General features: G+C 40.5%; 1 protein-coding gene across 4 annotated transcripts in view; it reads right to left on the reverse strand.

The window, feature by feature from the left end:
* Positions 1-18,266, reverse strand: part of Paqr3 (progestin and adipoQ receptor family member 3) — a 28,022-nt gene extending 9,756 nt beyond the window's left edge. For 3 of the 4 annotated variants that reach the window (XR_002818487.1, XR_002818485.1, XR_002818486.1), the window contains exons 1-5: positions 17,876-18,266; positions 14,768-14,930; positions 10,610-10,765; positions 6,742-6,939; positions 3,770-3,860 (exon numbers count right to left, since the gene is read on the reverse strand). Coding sequence is in view for 1 of the 4 variants with exons in the window: in XM_004643189.2 (XP_004643246.1) it covers positions 3,770-3,860; positions 6,742-6,939; positions 10,610-10,765; positions 14,768-14,930; positions 17,876-18,060 (793 nt within the window). In the remaining 3 variants the exon portion in view is untranslated. The remainder of the gene's footprint in view (positions 1-3,769; positions 3,861-6,741; positions 6,940-10,609; positions 10,766-14,767; positions 14,931-17,875) is intronic. The other variant, XM_004643189.2, reaches the window with a different exon arrangement.
* Positions 18,267-18,640: the final 374 nt, after the last annotated feature.

Here is an 18,640-nt window from a genome sequence, read left to right on the forward strand (position 1 = left end):
GTACCCAATGATATTCTTGAGTCAAAAATAAAGCTTTCCTGGATCTGTACCATTCTGTTACTAAGCTACATTTTACACCTACAAGACCAAATTGAAGGACATCAAAATAATAGTAACTGCTACTATTGTACTACTACTGTACCTGCTAGGAACTTGTACTGTTTTATGCTCACTTTCCATCTAATCTTCACTATACCTCCAGGAAAGAAGGTATCACCTCCAAGTTTCAGATGAGGAATGTTACAATTTATACTTAGATGTCCCCATAAAGTTTTGTGTGTTTGAAAGTGGGGCTTCTGAAATGTGACCGGGTCATGGCGGCATATAGGTGACTTGCTCTTTGCAGGTAGGGTCTGACTGGAGGAGGTGGACGAATGGGGGTGTAGCCTACAAGGGCTGCGGCCTACTTCAGTGCCTTGCTTTGCTCTCTCTCTGTATGCCAAGAGGTAAGCAGCCTTCCTCTTCCCAGGCCTGCTCACACTGCGTCTGCCCAGAACCAGCTTGACCACGCAAGGACTGACAACTGTAAACATGAGCCAAAACAAACCTCTCCTCCTTTAAGTTGCCAGCAACCAGGTGTTTTGTCCCAGCGATGATGAAACTGACTAAGACGCAGTAGCTGGAGCTGAGAGTTTCAGTGACTTATTTAGCTCATGCAGCTTAGTGCTGAACCTAAATAGACTGGTTCTGGACCTATTATGTGAAAAAAAGCAAGTATATGTTTTATAGAAAGAATGTTGTTCACTCTACACTGTGCTTCTTTATTTCCATCACAATTATTTTCCTCTGTATGGAAGGAAAGAGAAATCTATCCTCCTGAGTGACTAACATGTGAATGGAAGGAAAGAGAATCTTGGGAACCTGAAGACTGAACAATTTTTTTTTTCTTGGCTTTAGTGTCAGGAAGGAAAAGTGAAATTACACGGAAAGGGGGTTTCTTAGTTGCTCTTCTCTCTGCTGTGACTAAATACCTGACACCCAAACTTAAAAGGAGGAAAGCTTTATTGAGCTTGGTTTGTGAAGGTTTCAATCTATGTAAGAGGCTGGTTCCAAGGTAGGGTGACTTGGCAGGCAGGCATTACAGAGGGAATCAGTTTGTGCTGGGCAGAGGTAGAAAAGCAACAAGGGCTGATGATGGCTCTTCCTATCCAGACCACTTAGGGTGAGCAACACTCACCCTTAATCCTAGTGCCCTTGATCTTAACTTTGTACCCTGAATCAATTTCAGCATCACACACTAGATCCATTCACCTCAGAAAAATCCCAGTTATGACTGCATGTGACTTTAGGGGCACATCTAGCACAATCCATAATGTTCTGTCCCTGGCTCTCCAAAAACTCATGCACATCTTTTTATGTAAAAGGCATTTAAACCAGCCTGAGGAGTTGCTAAAGACCTAAGAGTTGTAGCACTGCTGAAAAGTCCAAGTCCAAAGTCTCTTCTGAGATTTAATGCAAACTCTTAGCTGCAAGCCCCCATACAAATGAAAAGGAAGTTAAACACTTTTCACATTCAATGGCAGAAGATAAGACATTTCCATTCCAAAGGTTATGAATGAAGGAACAGCAAGGAATGCAAACAAAGCAAGAACAAAATCCAGTAGGGAAAACATTAAATTCCGTATTTCCATGTCCAGCATCACCTGGAGATCTGTGGTAAGCTGTGAATTCCAAAAGGCGTGGGCAGCTCTGCACCGACACTTAGCATCTGCCAGTGGTTCTCTCAGCTTCTGTGGCTGGCTCTGCTCACTCCTTGCAGCTTTCCCTGAACAATCCACTTCTTGGCTTCTCCAATCTTTTGGGGTCTTCATGAACCACTTGCTTCACAGTTTCACATGCTGCCCTTTGGGCACACCAGTTGGCCTCCTAGGCCATTGCCTGAAATCTGGGTGGAAGTCTTCCTAACCCCACAACTATATTCTGCACGCACCTAAAACCAGCATCATGTGGCTGATACCAAAGTTGGCAGCCAGCTGGAGTAGTAGCCAGGCTACTTTCTCTTTCGGCTATAGGGGTTGTGGGCTGGGATCACTGAGTACTCTGAACCCAATCCATAGGAATTACTTCCTTAGGCTGCTGCCATTCTGGAACATAGTGCTCTGGGGCTCTCTTCTCAAAGCAAAGCCTTTCACTTTTGAAATTTTGAGGTTGCAAAGGGCAGAATTTTATTGCTTCATGTGACACCCTCAGGCTGTCTTTTCTATTGTCATCTTCCTTCTCAGCAATCAAGATCTCTTCAGCTCTAACTTTGTAGTACATAGTTTTACTGGAGCTTCCTTTTGGCCAAACTCATAATATTTTAAATTATTCTTCTGTGTTCTTTGCTTTTGATTCTCAACATACATCTGGCGAAAAGCACCCAACAGTAGCCATGCCATCACTTCAACATTAGATTGCCTTGAAATTTTTCTGCAATGATTAGTCCACTAACCTTAATCTTAGTCTTAGGCAAAGTCTCTGGACATGAGCAAAATGAAGACCAACTTTCTGCCATGGCATAACACTCATTGTCTGGAATCTAACAGCTAACACAGTCCTTCTTACTAGAAGAAATCTCCTGAGTCTGGTCTTTACTAGAAGCATTTCTATCAGCATTCTAGTCTTTTAAACTCTGACCAGAATCTCCTATGAACACCGTCTGAGGTGTTCTAGATCTTTTTCAGCTGGCATCTCCAAATTTTTCTTAAGTTTTCAAAAAATATTTATTTATTTTATTTGGTACAGGGTCTCACTACACAGCTCAGACTTATAGTGATCCTCCTGTCTCAGCCTCCCCAGTGCTGAGATTACAGGCATGAGCCACTATGCCTGGTTTTGGTGGCTGGCACGGCATGTCTAGGATTCCTGGACCAGCACACGGCACAACATGCAGTACTCAGGACTGAACCTGGGTCCTTGTGCTTCCCAGGCAGGTGCTTAGACCACTGAGCTATCTCCCCAGCTCCTCCAAACTTTTCTTAACTTTTCCCTTTCCCACAAGCCAGCTTCAAAGGCTCCTAAACCACATGGTCCAGTACAAGGGACACCAATGACCCTACTTCTCTAGTACCAAATTCTGCATGAGACTCTAGCGGAATGTCTAAATGTAAGCCATTACTGGGGCTGGGGGGAGGAGAACTACTGTATTTTGATACTATTTTTCTTCCACTGAACTTACTAACAGGATGACAGGAAAAGTTTGTGAAAGCCCTTTAAAAGCTGAAGGTTATGGCTGGGAGATAGCTCAGCAGTCTAAGTACCTGACTGGCAAGCACAAGGATCCAGGTTTGATTCCCCCTTACCACATGCTATGCTGGCCATGCACAGAGCCAAGCACTGAAACCAGGTATGGTGGTGCAAATCTGTAATCCCAGCCCTGGGGAGGCTGAGACAGAAGGATCACTATGAGTCTGAGCTATGTAGCAAGACCCTGTGCCAAATAAATAAAGATTAAAAATAAAGTAAAATAAAAAATAGCTGAAGTTTTAGTTAATACTTGGGACTAGAAGAATTATTCTATAATCAAATATATTTTAAAAACAAATCTAAATTTTGATTCTTTGAAGCATCTACTTCAAGCACACATTTTGGAATAAAATTACCAAAACATTGTAAGAGATACCCACCACAGGGCTGGCGACATAGCTCAGTGGTTTAAAGCGCCTGCTTAGGCAAGCTTAGGCAAGTGCAGGGACCATGGTTCAATCCCTGGCACCACATGCTGTGCCAGCCCCACCCCCAGTGCTGGCTGAGCTGTCCACAAAAAATAAATAAATAAATAGATACCCACCTGGAAAGTACCGTTCTGGAACTTTGGAAATGTAGAATAGGAAAGCAAGAAGAGCAATCACATACATCACAATTACACGGGATGCAAAGTCCTAAAAAGCGAAACATATTATACACATATATTTTTTCTACTGTTGCTGAATTCTCAATTATCAGTATAATGGTGTAGATAAAAATAGCTAAATCTTAACTATTTTATGGACAGACTTCAGTATCCCAAGCTTTGCTTCATTTCTTAAAAATGGAACACAGTAGATGCCCTTAAGGTTAGGCTACTAATGGAGCTAAAGTTACAGCACTATGGAAGGTCCTACAGCAACTTCTCCAGTGTCAGAACATGACAGAATACATCTGGGAACAGTTATCACTTAGGCAAGATAAGAGATTAAATACCAAGGACTTATGGCTTAGGCACATCTACATATTTCTGCCCAAAGTAGAATTTTTTTCCAGTACTACAGATAAATGATCTTTTTAAGCACTACTATATTTAGCTCTGCATCTCATTGCTGATGCTCTGTTGGAAACTTTTACTGGGTCCGGAGAAAAATCAGGCAATTAAATCTAAATGGACTGTTTCTAATTCTGGTTTTAGATCTAATTTACTAAGAACTTGTTTAAGAAATAAAAACAAGGCTGGGGATATAGCTCAGCAGCACAGCACCTGCCTAGCAGGCACGAGGTCATGAGTTTGATTACCAGTACTAAGGCAATAAAAAAAGAATAAACAAATAAATAAAATTAATTTTCTTTCTTCTTCAAATAACACGAGAATTTTCATAGCTCTCCTTGAACTCTATATTCCTCAGGTTAATCGACTTCATATTTCTTAAACATTTTAGAACAGCAGTGGTGATACTGTAGCACATGTGTTGTATTTAAACACAAAAAGATGTTAATGTATGAGTTATGTTTTGTAAATTAAACCCTCGGTATTTAGTTTTAATTGCAATGTTCGCAACTGGTGATAAATAAATGGGCTTTGTGTTGCAGTCTAGGCACTCATTTCTAAAAAGCCTATCACTAGTCTAAAATATAACTTCACTCACCTCTCTGGATTAGCTCCGGAAAACTTTCCACCTTTGATAATAACCTCTCCTTCTGTTTCAAAAATCGTAAATTAGACAATTTCTCTGAAGTTTCCCTTTCTTTCCTCACTGGAATGATCAGTGCTCATATCAGAATTCCATCTTCAAGAACCCCTGTCTTTTTACGCCATATTTCTATTTTAAGATTTCTGATCATGGAAATACCCTTTTCTTTTTTTCCCCATAAATGTCTCCAAAATCCACTGACTTGAACCAAATCTTTTTTGTCAATACAAATAACTCCTATATCAATCACCAGTTATTCATTTCTGATCAGAATTAAATTTACGGTTTCACGTTATCATTCTATTTTCTGATACTCAGGGAATCAAAAGTCCCAAAACGGATGTTTTCTCAGATAGCAGAATCACTTATCTCCTTCATTACCACATCTCCCCTTCTCTAAAGTTCCTGATCTTATGAAGAGAACATCATCTGTTCTCAAATGAGCCAGATCCGATCAGCCAGCCCACTGCCCAGAATGGCTTTTGTTCTCAACAGCACACACAAGTTTTCATCTGGCTGCTGCACGTGAATGTAACACTACAGTACTCTCACCTCTTCTAACTAATACCTGAGGCTTTTTCTTTTTTAAATTTATTTGGTACAGGGTCTCACTATGCAGCTCAGACTCATAGCAAGCCTCCTGTCTCAGCCTCTCCAGTGCTGGGGATTACAGATGTGCACCACCACACCTGGTTTCAGTGGCCAGCACAACACATCTGGGGTTCTGGGGTAGGCACGGGGCATGCAGTACCAGATGCGAACCCAGGTTCCTTGAGCTTGCCAGGCAGATGGCCACACCGATGAGCTATCGCCCCAGTCCATACCTGAGTCTTTTGGAATAAAGTTTACCTTTAAAATTCTCCATTTCAGACAAAGGTCCCAGGGCAGTAAGTAATAATTTTAAGTGATTTCTGTTCATTGCAACAAATTCAGCTGATTTCTGCCAGCTTCCTTAGCAAATTTACTTATGTTAAAAAATTTTCAATTTACTCTCTAGCACATTTTTATAAGGATCTCTAAAAATACATTCTTAGTCCTTTCTAAGAATACTGGGTTCCCTGACACTCTTCCAAACGTGCATCCACTGTTCACCGTAATGCTTGACTTTGACAGCTCTTGCCATAGTCCTCAGTTACTGCCCTGGCCACAGCTTCCAGGATAATACTTCCAAATCTTTATCACAAGTCTCAAATTGTTGCCGAAATTCCAAACCCATGTCTACTTTTACATCTTATATGATATATATTTCAAACTCAATAGGTAAAATAAAAAATTCTTTTCAAACCCCTATGCCTAATTTTTCTTCTTTTTTAAAAATGTATTTGTTCCAGGGTATCACTATGCAGCTTGAATTCTACTTGTAATGACCCTCCAGTCTCAGCCTCCCCAGTGCTGGGATTACAGTTGTGTGCCACCACGACCAGTCTCAGTGGTCTACATGGTGTGCACAGGGTTCTAGGGCTGGCACAGCATGTGGTACTGGGGATCAAACCCAGGTCCTTTCACTTAGGTGTTTAGACCACTAAGCTATGTCCACGCTCCCCTTCCACCATGCCTAATTCTGTGTTTTGGTTACCATCGTTATTTTCACTAACCCAGGAGACAAAGCTAGAAATTTTGAAGTTCTCGTTCACAGATAAAGATTTAAGTTATTTACATACTAAATCATTAGAGAGTTAATGTGTTATTTCACAGAAAGACATTCATAAAGAAACAATAGTGAGACTTTACCTCTACTTTTAAAAGTTATGTTTACTTATTATATAGCTGTGAGAATTATGGTGTTAATATACTGTGAAAAATTATGTCCTCAAAGGACACAGGCCTATCCATTTGGCCTGGCCATACCACTCTCTCTGAAGTAAATACACCTCCTTACCTGTACAATAGGAGAACCAACTCCTCCATTGAGCCAAACCCAGTGAAGAGTGGGGATCACTCCATAGCCCGAAACAGAACAAAAGATGATGGAACGGAGCCTCTGCCACTGCTGTGTGAGGTAATTGGGATGAATCTGTGCAAAGAACACTGCGAGGATCATAGCAAGCACTGTGATCAGGTACACTTGCCGCCAATACTAAAAGGAAAGGAAACCAAATTTTAATTCTGCTCTTAGTGACAAGGGAAAGAAAAGAGAAATTTTGATTTCTACATTACACATTCAAAACTACTTCTGAACAGGATTATTTACCTTCCTTAAAAATATGTTATTTAATAAAGAAGCTTCTTAGGATAAAAAACAAGCTTCCAAAGTGTGCTGGTAGACTACACTTATTCCCACAAAAGCACCTCCTGAGTACTTCTGGTCTGAGGCACAGTTTCAGGCCCACAGACACAAAGAGAACTCACTCAGACGGTGAGCACAGAGACTACGGAGAGGCAGACACAAGCACACGGTCACAAGGTCATGACATGCAGCGCTGTAGTGGAGCTATAAACAGAGTGCCGTGGAACCAGTGAAAAGGAGAACTGCCTGCTGCACAGAGGAGCTAACATCTCAGCTAGGTCTTGGGCAAACTGTCTGACTGTGTGGGAAGGAGATTTTGAGGGAATGAGCAAATGCCACAGGGAAGTGCAGAGAAGTGAGGGTGAATGGCAGGTGAGATCACACTAAAGATGTCAGCTCTGAGGAATGAAGGGAGCTTTAAAAACGGGGTGATGCAGCCATTTTTCCAACCGACTTTAGAAAGATAGCAGTCATCAGCAGAGAAGACATTAGGAAGCCAGCTTGAAAACAATAGAATGGTTAATTCCAAGAGAAAATAAGGGCTTGGGTTCTGTTGAAGAGTACAGACATGAGCATTAGATGCAGAGGCTGTTTCCATGGCTGTCTGGTTGTGAGCAAGGTTCAACTTTTTAGTCTCAGAGACCATGTAATCAGTTTCTGCAAGTGAACGAAAATGACCAGGATTTTGGGGGAAGGAGCGTTTCTGGTGGGGGAAGAGGCCAAGGAACATGATGGACTATTTACTTTAAAACATTAACTTTGAAAAACTGGCCATGATAATCTCAGCACCTGGGAGACTAAGGCAGGAGGATCACTGTGAGTTCAACACTAGCCTAGGCTACATAGTGAGTTTCTAGCCTGAACTGCACAGTGAGACCCTGTCTCACAAAATTAAAAAAAAAAAAGAAAAGAAAAGAAGCAGGAGGAGGAGGAAAAGCAGAAGAATAAAGAAAAAGGAGGAGGAGGAGGAGGGGAAGGAGGAAAAGGGGAAAGGGAGGAAGAGGAAGAAGAAGGAAGAGGAGGAAGAAGAAGAGGAAGAGGAACAAACAAACCAAAATTACCCATGAACTCTGAAGGGCCTATGGGAATTTGGGTAGCAGCTATAAAGCTGGCCTGCAAGCTTAAAAGCCAGGATCACACAGGCAAGTGTTGGTAAACTCCAGGCTCCAAGAACTTCTGTGGAACTACTCCCTCCCTGAGCTGGCTGGCTTGGTGTATACCTAAAGGTACTCCCTCCTCAATCAAGGGCACATGGCTTTTAGTCCCACTTTGCAAGGGAAAGAGGCCACTGAAGCAACAGAATATATGGGAATGATCAGAAACCAGAGAACCAATTTTTCTTTTTATGATCATGGACTGTTTGTTTTGGCCCCAGTAGTTCTCTTCTTTTTCCCTAGTTTTTCTGGTAAGTGTCCTACTTTGTGTTTAGAAAGAGGTAAATAGAAAATAGTTTCAGAGACTATAGTCTAGGATAACCAAGCAGTTCAAATACTGACTGCCTGCCTTACAAGCTAACTAGAGTTATCAGCAGGTTGCCAGAAGTTTTTTGGGGTGGGTGTCAGGAATCCAACTCAAGGCCTTGGGTTCGCCTGGCAGGTGCTATGCTGCGGTGCTCATTCCCGGCCCTATAATTTTTAAAAAGACGTACAGTTTCTTGCAAAATGAATAAGCTATAAAAGCTTGGCAGATTGGAAGAGTTTACTAAAATCAATTTATAAAAAAGTTAATCACATATGTATTTAATTATATTCTTCTGTTCAAAAACAATTAAGCCTAAAGAGCAAGTGATTCATGTTTAAATGGATGTAATAAATAATGCTCATATATTCAAATCTAATTTGAGTTTTCTCTTTGCCAGTTGTGCATACACTGGCAGTTTTCTGTGTCACTGCATAGAGACAGGGTCCTACTGAAGAATTCCAAATAGAAGAATCTTGTGCTGTAGCCAATCTTCCCAAGAAGCTGTGGCTTAGTGAGTATCTTCCATATAGGTGAGGGAAACCTGGGCACCACAGGTACTATTCTTTGTGAAAAGGAAGATAAGGGGCCGGGGAGATGGCTCAATAAAATAAGCGCTTCCCTGGCAAGTGCAAGGGCCTGACCTCAATTCCCGGTTCTGCAAAAAAAAGAAAAAGGATACCTGCTTCTGAGGGCAAAATACATTCTTGGTAAAAGGAAATAATGAAAAGCACAAAAGAAAAAAAAAATCAAAGAATATGGTAAGGAAGCAGGAGGAAAAAGATAATACGGTTTTGCTGAACAGGAGAGCTTAAGATGTACTGAGTCCCAGGGAGGGAAGATTAGTTTGCCTTTTGGCTAGAACATAAGGTGAGGGGTTAGGGATTTTATTTTAATTTCATAAGGTTTCATTGGCCAACATTTTTAGGTCACATGTCACATTATCTAATTAGTGTTACAAATGCTGCTTTGCATAAAGCAAACACCTTAGCGGAAAATAAAAAAAAAAAAAGAGCTAATCTAGAACTCAGAACAGATACCCTTGCTAAGATACTCAACACCTGTCTGGTCTGTCTCTATGCCTTATAACAAATAAAAGACTAAGGAAAAGAGACGATCTTTTTTTTTTTTTTTTTTTTTTTTTTGGTATTTTTGAGACAGGGTTTCATGATACAGTTTAGGTTATATAGTGGGCTACTCACTTTGTACCCAGGCTGAGCTCAAACTCAGTGTTCCTCCTGCCTCAGCCTCCTGAGGAGAACATAGTTCTTACAGAAGAATGTGGATCAATACATGCACAGGCACTTTTTTTAACTGAGAGAGAAGTAAATGTTGAGAAGTTGAAAGCAGTAGCCAACTTCACAAGTATATCAACTGCTAACTTTAACGTCAATTCTATACACAGAAAAATTAAGACATGTAATGTGCATATATGAGGACCACATAGCCACATGGAGTTAGTGGAAACACTAATGATTCAACGTCTACATTGAGAAATAACTACACCTTCCAGAGTTAGCTGGGTATGGTGGTGCATACCTGCAATCCCACCACTCAGGAGGCTGAGGTAGGAAAAGTTTGAGGCCAGCTTGTGCTACATAGTGAGTCCAGGCCAGCCTCAACTGCATACTGAGACCTTGTCTCAAAAAAACAAAAAACAAAAAACAAAAACCCTCCCCAAAACAAAACAACTGTATTTTTAAATGAAAAATTAGTTAAGTATAGAATAACAGATGTTAGAGATCACAAGGGCCATTTGAAAAAAAAAATAAATTTATGCATATATATGACTCTCCTGTTTCTCCTGTTAGCTAATTATGCATTTATTCAGAAATTCAAAGGAAACACTGCAAAAACCCCAAAACAACAACAACAACAAAAAACCAAGACCTATGCGATAGGTAGAATGAGAACTATTTGGGGATGGGAAAATAGCTCAGTGGTAGAACACTTGTCTAGAATGGGAGATGCTCTATTCCCCACTATGGCAGAGAGAGAAGGGGGGATGGAGGGAGGGGAGAGAATGAATGTGAATGAAGTGAAAATGCTTTAAACTACTTACATTATTACAATAAAATGCATAAAATACTCCTGAGACATAGCAGCCCAATATTCCAACAGAAATTCCCGCATAATCTAATGCCATCCATCTTCGACAGGTTTTTTCTGACCGATGGCAAGAAAAAAGATGATAGCCCACTGAGCAAAGCATACAGACCTATGGAAAATAAAAATAAATCTTAAGGTGAAACAAAAAGAAATCAAAGCAATTCAGACAGGAATCACGTCCCTCCCATTTAATCTATTGCTGAGGTATACAATGCTAAGAACTACTGTGTTCTTCCAGGTATTTTCACTGTCCATACCTGTAATACAGAAGGTAGGATACACAGTTTTTAAAATTAATCAAATGGTCTCATACTATACATTCTGTTGCCAAATTTGCTTTTTTCACCTAAGACTTTTTCAGTCCACATGAGATACACTGTAGTTTTCTTTTAAATTCTAAAGTAAACATGGCTTTATTTTTTCTATGCAAAAATAATGACTGATTTTATATGGTTTCCATACTGAACAGCAAACTAACATGACCCCATCAGGTGCTGTGACCACTGAAAAGGCTTCTATGGCAGATTCCTCCAGCCATCAAGCACCTGCTGTTTGTCAGCCACTGGAGGACACAATGATGAAATCTCTACTCTCAAAGAGGTTTTTGAGAAACAAGTAAATGAGAAGCCACCCTTCCAAGATGTGGACTTGACAGGCCGAGGTCAAAGTGTACAGAAATAGCACTATGGAGCGAGGCCAAGAGCTACACTAAGCCAGTGACAGTGGAGGGGAAAAATGGGGCCATAAACAATATGAAGCAGACCCAGCTGATTAATATTTTGTAAGCAAGAGCTAACTGGAAATCTCGCTATTTTACATTCTATCCATTAAACAAGCCTAACCAGTTCCCACACACTCAACATCAATATTCAATGCCAATGTACTTAGTCATATTTTATTTCTTCATCTACCTCAAATCCTTATTGGTCAGTGGCTTTTTGGCTAAGCTAAAAAATCAGAATTTATAGGCCCCATTAATTCTAAGTAGCTTGACTGTTATCTTGGATTATCCTTGAGGTGAAGTGCCATGAATATGAGAGCATATGGTGCACATTCTGACAGGGAAGGATCTCATTGTCATATTGTCACAATGTCATATGACTGTAAAATGATGCAAGATCCAAGCATGAAATAGCAAGTGACTTTTACTTTCTTCCATAAACTTTTATGTTTGTTTGGATATCTATAGGAATATCAATATAGTAATAATAAGAAACAATAATAAGTTCATATTATTATGAAAAAGAAAGTAAATGAGAAAAAGCTATCAGAAAGAAATAATGTTAACAGACAATTCTATGTCTTTAAAAAGTTAACTTACAGTGTACCATATTTAGAAAAAGGTATGTTACTGCTAGAGTTCCTTAAAAGATGAAAATTATAAAGTCTTGCAAATTGAGTATATTTCAGATATAATGGAAAATATCTTTCTATGGAATATGTCACTCCACTAAGGTAGACAGTTACGACATTGCATCCTGCATCTAAGCTCAATGGCGTAACACAGTACTTCCTGCCTTGGCCACAGTCTCTCTCTCCAGCCTGACCTTTCTTTCTCCTTTCTCCCACATTTTCTGTAGGTCCAGAAATGCTAAACTCTTTCTTTTTGCTGGGCCTTTACACAACTGTCTGTTCTGCTAATGTCCTGCCTCACTCTCTCTTCTGCTCCCTTACGTGGATGATTTGATTTTCACGACACAGTGACTCTGTCCAGCACTATATTATTGCTGTCTAGTCTAGGGCCTGGAAATATTAGGTAGTAATCAATAACTATTTACTGAAATGAAATATAGTCTAGGGCTTGGAAATATGTAGGTGGTAATCAATAACTATTTTTTTTTTTTTTTTTTTGCGGAACTGGGGATTGAACTCAGGCCCTTGCGCTTACCAGGCAAGCACTTATCCTACTGAGCTATCTCCCCAGCCCCTCAATAACTATTAATGAACTGAAATATATATGAACTGAACAGAGAGAAGGGCATTCTCAGGATTCTATTCTTCAAAGTAAATAACCTGTGAAAAGATTCAAAGCCCCCAAATTATATTCTACTACTCAGAATGCACTGTACTAATTTGGTTGGGAAGAAAATATTAGCACTTAAAGGGTAGGTGAAAATAATGTTTGTCTCTTAAAAGTTAAATGCAAACCAGTATTAATGAACAGACCAGGCTATCTGCTTCCCTCAGAATCTGAAAAACTTGTGTGAATAAGATATAACTTCCTAAGAAAAGAAAAGTGGTCTTCTTAAGTAAGGAAAATATGCTTATTTTCCCAGAGCATGCTGTACAGCATGTAACAGAAAGATCCTGACAGTAACAGTTAAGAGAATAGGACCAGGGGCCTGGGATATAGCTCAGTGGTGCAAGTGCCTGCCTGGCAAGTGCAAGGTCCTGAGTTCAATCCCTGGTACTGCCAAAAAAAGAAAAAAAAAAAAGGCTTCTTCAAGAGAATAGGACCTTAACATCCACCTGAATAATGCAGGACAGTATTTAAACTTTTGGGCCTGTTCCCTCATTTGCAATTATCATAATTATTTAAACTTTTAAATTTTATAATACATTCTTAGGCCAAAAAGGAAATTAATATATATAGTCTCCAAACTAACACCATCTGTGGCAGGTGGTAAAAGGCAAAGGGCAGGCCTAAGAGTAGAGGAAAATACACGGGATTCTCCAAATAGATGATACCCACACAACTGACAGTAGACTACAAACCAGTTTTTACTTAGTATTAATGATTACTTAAAATATCTCAAGATAAGGGATCACAAGATCCTGCCTGGCAACTTGGCAAAACCTGTCTCCAAATAAAAGTGAGCTAGGAATATAATTCTCAGTGGTAGTACTTCCCTGGGGCCAGTCCCCAGAGCCACAAACACATACCCACTACACACAAAAGGAAAAGAATATCTTAATCTGCATTAACATATATCTTGAAATGTAGCTATAAACCAACTGATTCAGTTTTTTTTTTTTTTTTTTTTTTTATAAAACTGGAGGCAATTCTAAGGATGTTTTGATTCTAATCAGCACAAAAAGTAAACCTCAGAAAGAAAAAAGTGAAAAAGCACTAAAATTTTTTTCTAGTAACAAAAATATTATATAGTCTTTTCATCCAGTCAATTTAAATTGTATTCCAGTAGTTGGAGCTAGAAAAAAAGAGGGAGATATTTTTGATGTGTTTTTTAAAACTTTAAGTCCAAAGTTTTAATCTGAATAAAATAACGGAGGTCTGAAATTTCATGACACAATGAAAACAACCTGTGTGTGGCTGGTTTACAGGTTCACCTCTCACACTGCAGAGAAGCAGGCTAACAGCAGGATGCAAGGAGGAAGGGGCGACAATAAATTTTCACTGTTATTTTTGTGCATAACCTTTATACTTAAAAATTAAAGATGTTAACAGGACTTTTTACTGGTCCCTGAAAAAAAATACAAATGTCAATGGAACTAAACAAAGTTTGAAAGGAATAGAAATATAGTATTTGAAACCATGGAACTATAACAGCATGAAAGGAAATTAACATTGAAAAGAGAGCAGGCCAGGGAGATGCACAGGTGACATAAGCATCTGCCCGGCAAGCACAAGGTCCTAAGTTCAATCCCTGGTAAGGCAAAGACAAAACAAAACATACAAACTTTACAGCAAAAGATCAATGTCAGTAAAACAAGATGTAAAAGGTAAATATGGAAATAGCAAGTGCAAAAATCACAGACATATTACAATTAGGAAGAAGTCTTGCAAAACAGGTTTTAAGTAGACACTAGTGATTTACTTAGCCAAAGTACAGAGTACAGTCATTATTAGCCAAGTGTTAATCACAAAGCAGAGATGTCTGAGAAGATAGAGGAATAAAGTCTTAAAAAATATTTGAAACTTACACTTCAAGTATATTCTAATAATATGATCCAAATATATGTTAACAGTTCATTTTTAGGTGCTTATGTTATGAAAGCAAATAAGCTAATATGGAGTAGACAAGTGAATATATCGTACATGTCATTGGGGGGGGGGGCTCTCGGGAGCAGTAGGTCTGAACTTAAGTCACCTGTCCCTGCCTGTCTCACAAAAGTTCTCTTTCCCAGTAGTGGTGTTTGTGAAATGACTCACCTGGAAGCAGAAAAGACATATAGAACAAATCACAAAATCTTCTCTGGATGCACTTGCCGAAGGTAATACAGATGTCATATCATATATTCCCAGGGTGAAGAAGAGAAAGAAACCCAGCAAATGACTCCAGATGTTTACCGTCTCATTAGATAAAATAAACAAACTGGAAAGTAAACACATATGCAACTCAGATTCACATTGGCTCATTTACTGTTAGCATTCAAAGGTTAGGGTCAATTTAGGGGAGCTACCTAATCCTTTCTACTTTATGAACCTAATTCTATCTGTACCTTTTAAATTTTGTCTTCACCAATCCTGGGCTCACAGAACTTGTTCTGTGCTCAATTTTATTATATATTTGCTTCCTTCTATTAAGTTATTTACATATAAATTCTACCACATCCTCTGCGTATTAACTCTTTGACCATTTTTAGGACACCATTATTCTAAGCAAAGTGTCTTGTTCAAATTATTTACTAAATGCCAACAGAAATAAAGAGTATAGCTATAAACTGGATCCTAAGCTAGAATACTTTAATAGCAGGTCTCTGAAAAGCTGCTCAGTGCAAGGTTAGGAACAAACTTTAAATATTATTTTAAATACTAACAAATACAAAATTAAATGGACTTAACAGAATTGGAACAGATAGCCATTGAACCCACTGAAAAGACAACCATGCTGGACAACTTCACTGTGGACATCCTGAAGCCAAACTAGTTTCCACATAGCATGAGATTATCTTCTTCAGGAATGACAGGAGGCTACTTTTAATATGGGTTCTTTTTTTTTTTTAATGCCTGGACTACGTGTGCTGGTAAGCAGCACATGTTCGTGGAGGAGCATACTATATGCCCACCAGACATCAAGAGGTGAGTGTCTCTCCCATCCGGGCTACAAAGTACCTCTGTGACCATGAGCAAGTCATAGAACTCGCTGGGCAATAAAGTAGCTGGATCAGATACTGCTACAACTTTTATCTACTTTCTTAATTTTGTGAAAATGTTTTCAGTTGTGGACAGTGCCCATTCTATTTACAGGAAGGCAGTATCATGACCAATAATTAAAACACTTTTACACTTGTTTAGCAAAATCTAATCATTTTGCTTAAAGGTTTTGAAGGTCATTGATCCGGAAACCCTTATCAGGAAGCACTAATGTGTAACTCTAAGCTGGATTGACAGATGCCACTGTGGTTCTTACTTTCCAATTTTTGTAAGTGATAAACACAGCAAGGTCTCAAATCATCAAATGATCAAGTTTATTTTTACAACATCTAGTTAAAAATAACATAATGGAAAGGGTGCAGAAATGTTCTAAATACACAACTACAGGATTTTTTTTTTAATAACAGTACAATATTCTGTCTACTGCCTTAGAACTTTTCATCTGTGAAATGCAGTACAACCTGATTAATGGAACACAACCTTCCTATGTTCCAACTATTAAAATATTGGTCAACTATTAGAATACATAAAATCTTCCCTTGTATCCAAAATCTGGCTTGATTACTCTTGAAAGCTGAATGGAAAGAGGGCAAAGGCTGAAGGTGGTAAAGATAAAGCTGGCAGGAAAAGCTCTTGAAAAACATCCCCAGTATAGCATTTAACTTTATTAAAAGTCCGACACTCCATACTCTCTTTTGCCTCAAAATCAATAACCATTTTCATCACCATCACTGATTCAAAATCACTGATAAGTGCAACCATTTACTGAGTACTTATTAGGTACCAGGACCTGTGTAGTATTTTATGTAAGTAATCGCCTCTGATACTATCCCTTTGACCAATACTGTAATTATGTTCACAGTTATAAGGGAAGAAAAGAAGACCCAAAGGGGCTAACTTTTCCACAAGGTCCCTAGCTGTTAAGTGGAAGAGTTGAATATTCAAGTCTTTTTGACTCAATAACTCAAGATCTACTGCTTTATAGTTCATTTCTCACTCTATGTGATTTAGAATGCAGAGGTCCACTGCACAGTGGATATAACACAATTAAGGCAATTCACTGCTTGCCCTATGCCCAATAACTTGACATATTACTCATGCACAGGAGGCACTGAAGAGTGAAATTGTAATTAGGATTCAGGTGTGAAGTCCTGTTGGCCGACCATTCAAGCTGCAGGGATGGATAGTAATGTCGCCTTGTGATTGACAAGGCAGGACAAAAGTACATAAGAACGGTGAAACACCATGCTGGAAAGAAAATCAAACAGCAAGCATGTGGATGCTGCCTGAGTAGTTCAACACCCACATCTAGGAGGGGGACTTGCAAAGACAGTGACCTGGAGCCAACCATCTGTCTTAATTCTCTGGAACTGGGGTTCTGTATTTTAGTATACACAGTGAGTTTTGACAGAAAGTTACTCTAAAACGTAGAATGCAACTTTTCAGATCTATGTTTTTAAACACAGGCTTTCAAAGCAATCTGGTTTTAAACATTTAGAACAGAAAGAAATTCCTTTCTTAGAGATCTTCCAGCGGAGGCTGGGTATCTGTTACAGCTCTTTTTGCTACAGCATTTTCCTACACAGCATTTTCCACAACAGCTATTATGTAATATGTAATTATCTCTTCAGTGTTTGTCGCCGAGGCTAAACCATAGCACCTTTATGAGAACAGGGGACACGTGTGCTCTTTTCCGCAGGATGTGGTAGAATGCCTAGTACCCAACAGAGGCTCCATAAGGATCAGGTAAGTGAATGAATTGGGGCTTTCCACATATATACGTATGACACTGTAAACAGTTTCATTCAGCAGGCCAAAGCACCCGAATTCCCACAGGGCTGCTCTAAACACAAACAAAGCTTAGGTGCGCAAAGGGCAAGTAATGATCAACCACTGTCAGGGGGGTGGATTCCAGCATGTATCTCAGTAGGAACCAAAAGGAATAAAGGATGTAAAAGCACTTTGTAAACATCGCTGCCCAAAGGAGAGCTGGTAATTATAATCACAGTTACTATCACGATCATTAGGCGGACCAACCACCCGGGAGGGGAGTCGGTGGGAGGAGACGGAGAGACCGGGTGGCGAGGAACGGAGGGCCGGGGCGGAGCGCGGCGCGGCGGGGGACCAGGCAGAGGGGCGCGGGGCCGAGCGGCCCGACAGTACCTTTTGATGCAGAGCCTGGAGGGCAGGTAGGCCCGGTAGCCGTCGGTGATGTACGGGTTGTCCTTGAGGGACACGGGGATCTGCTCGTAGGTGTACAGGCGGATGCCGCGGGGCACCAGAACCGGCCAGTACTGATAGCTGCCCAGCTCGATGTAGTGCGCGCTCTTCAGCAGCTTCTGATGCATCCTTCCCGGCCACCGCCGCTCCCCACCGGGAGCCTCCCAGACCCCGCCACCCCGGGGAGGGGGCTTCTCTGCGGGAGCCCCCGCCCCGGAGCCCGCAAACGCGAAGCGAGATCCTGCGGCTGCTCAGCCGGCCCGGCCCGAGTCACAAACCGGCCGTCACCGCCTTCAGCACTCTGGGCCGCGGCGGCGTCGCAGCCCCCTGTGACGTCAGCACGCCACGCGGTCCCGCCCCCGGCGGAGAGCCGCCAGAGGCGCGCATGCGCAAGTTGGCTGAGCGCCGCGTGACGGCGGCGGAGGCGACTCGCTCCTTCTTGCAGGGCTAAGAGACTGCAGCGGTGTGAGCGCGGGAGGCTTCAAGTTCTGTTTTTCCCTTCCTTCCTGTCTGTCTGTCTGTCTGTCTGTCTGTCTGTCTGTCTGTCTGTCTGTCTGTCTGTCTGTCTTTCTTTCCTTTCTTTCTACCAGGGATTGAACCCCTTTCATTTTTGGGCTAAGAGACTGCAGCGGTGTGAGCGCGTGAGGCTTCAAGTTCTGTTTTTCCTCTTTCTTTCTTTCTTTCTTTCTTTCTTTCTTTCTTTCTTTC

The sequence above is a fragment of the Octodon degus genome, unplaced genomic scaffold (assembly GCF_000260255.1).
Source record: "Octodon degus isolate 3935 unplaced genomic scaffold, OctDeg1.0 scaffold00168, whole genome shotgun sequence".
Classification (NCBI taxonomy): domain Eukaryota; kingdom Metazoa; phylum Chordata; class Mammalia; order Rodentia; family Octodontidae; genus Octodon; species Octodon degus.